The 4,251-nt window shown below is 35.1% G+C and overlaps 1 protein-coding gene across 1 annotated transcript in view; it reads right to left on the reverse strand.

Moving 5' to 3' along the window:
* The window catches only part of SCN3A (sodium voltage-gated channel alpha subunit 3), a 105,535-nt gene that overhangs the window by 42,477 nt on the left and 58,807 nt on the right, over positions 1-4,251 (reverse strand). The window contains exon 18 of the mRNA XM_021713179.1: positions 1,998-2,468. Coding sequence (XP_021568854.1) covers positions 1,998-2,468 — 471 coding nt within the window. The remainder of the gene's footprint in view (positions 1-1,997; positions 2,469-4,251) is intronic.

Below are 4,251 nucleotides of genomic sequence, written 5' to 3' on the forward strand. Positions count from 1 at the left end.
GCCGGAGCCCAGCAGGTGGAGGCTGCGGTGACCGGGAGCGGCCACTGCACTCCAGTCTGGATGACAGAGTGAGACTACAACTCAAAAAAAAAAAGAATAAAGACACAATTTTTTTATTTTTATTTTTTTGAATCAGAGTCTCAATCTGTCACCCAGGCTGGAAAGCAGTGGCACAATCACGGCCACTGCAGCCTCGACCTGCTGGGCTAGTCCTGCTGGGCTCAGGTGATCCTTCTGCCTCAGCCTTCCAGGTAGCTGGAACCACATGCGTCCACCACCATACCCAACTATTTATTTATTTATTTATTGTAGAACGAGGCTGGTCACAAACCCTTGGGCTCAGACAGTCCTCTCGCCTCCACCTCTCAAAGTGCTGGAATTACAGGTGTGAACCACCATGCCCGGTGTAAATAAATCCTGCTTTTTGGGGGTTCCCCCTTGTATTTCAATTTTGTATCTTCTATTTAGCAACTAGTTTTGCTGTCCTCAACACCTATAATGTTATATGCAGTACTACAATCCCTTTTAAAATAGGTCTTTAATGACCTCAAGAGTTAGTGTTAGCTTACTTAAAGAAGCTGAAATTTTCCTGAGGGGAATTATGTTGCAGAGCTTTCTTTGAATGTTTCCTTACCCCTAGTATCCGGTGGAGTGCTGAATTCAGTAAATGCTTGCTAATCAGTAAATGCTTGCTAATCAATTGATGTTTCTTCTTAAATAAATCTGTATCAGGTTATGGAAAATAAAGTTGAATTCTTAGTTTACCAGAATAAGCTACATAAATTGGAATGGAACTCAGTAAGCAGACTTTCAGTAGAATTCAAAGAGAGAATATTACTACCTCATTTTGTATGTAATTTACTTTTTCAATTTTCCCCCCATTTACTATTATATATCAACAATTTTGAAATGACTGAAAAAAAGTCAGGAAACTATGAGTTGTGACATTGTCAGCCACTTATTATAAGAATTTCAGATAAAATTCTGTTAATGCACTTATTTAAAAAAGAACATTTCAAAATATTCTCACAAAATCAGATGTCATTGGTCTGATTCCCATGGTGTCAACATTATACCCTCAGGCTAAAACATGTCTTTTATAATTCCATCTGCTAAATTTACTTCCTACTGTTATATTAAAGGCCGATACATAAATAATAATAAAAAAACTCTAACCCTTTTCTTCATAACACAGAATTGAAGAATTAATGCCACTAAGCCACTATCATAAAAACACATGAATTCTAATCATGTACTAGGAGCAATTTATTTCCTTCCTTCCTCCCTCCCTCCCTCCCTCCCTTCCTTCTTCCTTCCTCTCTGTCTCTTTCTTTCAACAGCTAGTAATATGACAGTAAGAGCAAGTTTTTAATCTATAATTTATAACCCTCAGGTAGAGCTTTTTAAAGTAGTTCTTAGTATTTTCAAGTGAATATAGAAAATTCACATATTTGCTCATATTTGGGAAAAATATGATCAGTCCTACTTGCACTTTTCTAATATGTATAACACTTTCATAAATAAAACACTCTATTTTAGTGAATACAATTTTCAGAGGTTAACAAGAACTACACATAATTGCAGTTAAAAAAATTATAGCAAAACCTAATAGGTTATAGAGAGTAAGGAGATGATAACACTTTCATAATGATCAATAAAATATAATTCATTGATTTTTCTAAAGAGCGTAATGTAGTTTAGCATGGAATGTGTTAAATAACATCTCTTTTATGGAGGGCGACATTTTTAACCAGACTTTTAAGCTATCAAGGAAATGAATATATTAATTGAACAGAATGATAATTTCCTGTGAAAAGTTGTAAGTTTTATAAATAGATTTCCCAGTAAAGAGTATCTCATGCTTTGATAATGTTATCATATATATGTGACTTTCAATATTACTTTTTAATAATGCATTTAAGCACAATATAATAGTAAATAACCACTGTATATGATTAATACAGGAAATGCAACAAAAACTTTAAAGGCATTCTTACTTCTTTGCTTTCTTCTAGTTCGGACTCACTGCTGAACTCTTCGGTATTTAAATTTTCAAAGTCAGACTCTCCAACAGCAATTGGCACTGTTACAGTGAGGCTGGGGTTGTTTATGAATGACATATAATCATTTTCATCAATTACGTATTTTTCAACACTGCTTCCAGTACCTACACCACTGGTGGTTCCATTCCCATCTTTAAGATAATTAAGCTCTTTGCTTATTTCAATTCCAGTATTGTTGGATATGCAGCTGTCTACTTTGTTGCCCTCATGGATTTCTATAACTTTTGGCTTTCTAAAAAAGGCTTTTTGGAAACACTCCCGTATCTTATTTTTCACATAATCAATTCCCTTTTGCATTCTTCCTACTGCAATCTGGAGATTGTTCATTTCATTATCATCATCAGTAGCAGCAAGGTTGTCTGAGCTAAATGAACTCAACAATAAGGCCAGAAAGAGGTTCAGAACCTAAAAGAAAAAATTATATATTAATATTGAAACATGCATTAAAATAACAACCTAAAAAGGAAACTCGTAGATCTTTGCTAAAGTTATTTCAGCAAATGCTTATTTAATGCTTACTATATTTCAGACACCATATCTAAACCATAGATTATTTAAAAGACCTGACCTCCTGCTCTAAGTGCAAAATGGTAAAACAAGCGCCTCTTCTCTCCTACTAAGAGGCACAACAGGAAAGCAGATAATAAGATTTAAATTGTATCTACTCAGGTTTGCCAATGAAAAGACAAAATCCTACCTTCATGGCTTTCATCTTACTCATTTTACTTCCTCTTACCAGTTTGTCTAGGGAATTTCTAGCTTCATGTGTTAAAATAATAAATTCATTCATATAATAGCCTGATGATATGTGCAAAAACAATATACTTGAAACACAAATTCCTTTGATTCAATGGTCACAAACTTTTATAATAGCAGAAATTTCTAAAAGAAAATTATATAAGTTTAAACACATTTCCCACCAAATACACTTTGAAATTTATGTGTTCAAATAGCTCAACAGATGGAGAAAAATCTAAAATTATCTCAGGGTTAAGGCTAGACCCATATAATGTAACTTACTTTTCTCTTTCCCTTTTTTTTTTTTTTTTTTTGTGGAGAAATATGAGGAAACCTTAAATCTCAGAGTAATAGTGGGAAACATGGAAAAATTACCCAATTAACTAATACATTATAGTTAATGCAGAAATAACTAAATATTTCCAATGTAAAAGAAAATTTATAAGATTATTTTTAGCTTGAAATATAGTTATTGAGTTTCAGAATAAACATATTAGCAGTAGCTCAGCCTGTAATCCCAGCACTTTGGGAGGTTGAGGCGAGAGGATTTCCTGAGCCCGGGGGCTCAATACAAGCCTGGGCAACTTGGTAAGACTTGGTCTCTACAATAAATCACAAAACGTGCATTTGTCGTTCCAGCTACTTGGAAGGCTGAGGTGGAAGGACTGTCTAATCCCTGTAGGTCGAGGCTGCAGTGGCCATGAGCATGCCACTGTACTCCATCCTGGGTGACAAGAGTAAGACTCCAACTCAAATAATAATAATAATAATAAATAAACATATTGCATGATAGGAAGACATATGCAAAGCAAAAAACCTCCTATTTTTTCCTTATTTCTTTTTTTTTCTCATTCTTTTTTTTTAATCAATATTTTTTATTATGGTGTTGTGGGGTACAGTTAAGGGTTAGGTACACAAATATGTTTCATTCAGGCACCCTGTTAATAAGAGGTGTTTTCCTGTCCCCAGACAGATATTTGCTACTGTTAATCCCATCTCCCTCCCCCCCATAGTTTCCCACTACTGTCAGTCATTTTCTTACAGTATTACATTGGATATTAAAGGTCCATTATATGAGTGAGAACATGTGATACTCGGGTCTTTGTTTCTGTGAGAGGTCACTCAGTATTATAGACTCTAGTTCCATCCAGGTTGCTGCGAAATTCATGATTTTGTTCCTTTTTATGGCTGGGGAGTATTCCATCGTGTATATGTACCAAATTTTTAAAATCCAGTCCTTTTTTGATGGGCAGCATGGTTGCTTCCAGGTTCTTGCTATTGTGAACAATGCTGCGATAAACATACATGTACAGGTAGCAAAACCTCAATTTCTCAACCAACTCATGTTCGACAAAACCTCCACCACCTACCACTGGGGAGAGGAGTACCTATTCAGTAAATGGTGCTGGGAAAACTGGCTGACCACATGCAGAAGATTGAAACAGGACCG

This window comes from Carlito syrichta, unplaced genomic scaffold, assembly GCF_000164805.1.
Source record: "Carlito syrichta isolate Samal-C Ts95f unplaced genomic scaffold, Tarsius_syrichta-2.0.1 Scaffold304334, whole genome shotgun sequence".
Classification (NCBI taxonomy): Eukaryota; Metazoa; Chordata; class Mammalia; order Primates; family Tarsiidae; genus Carlito; species Carlito syrichta.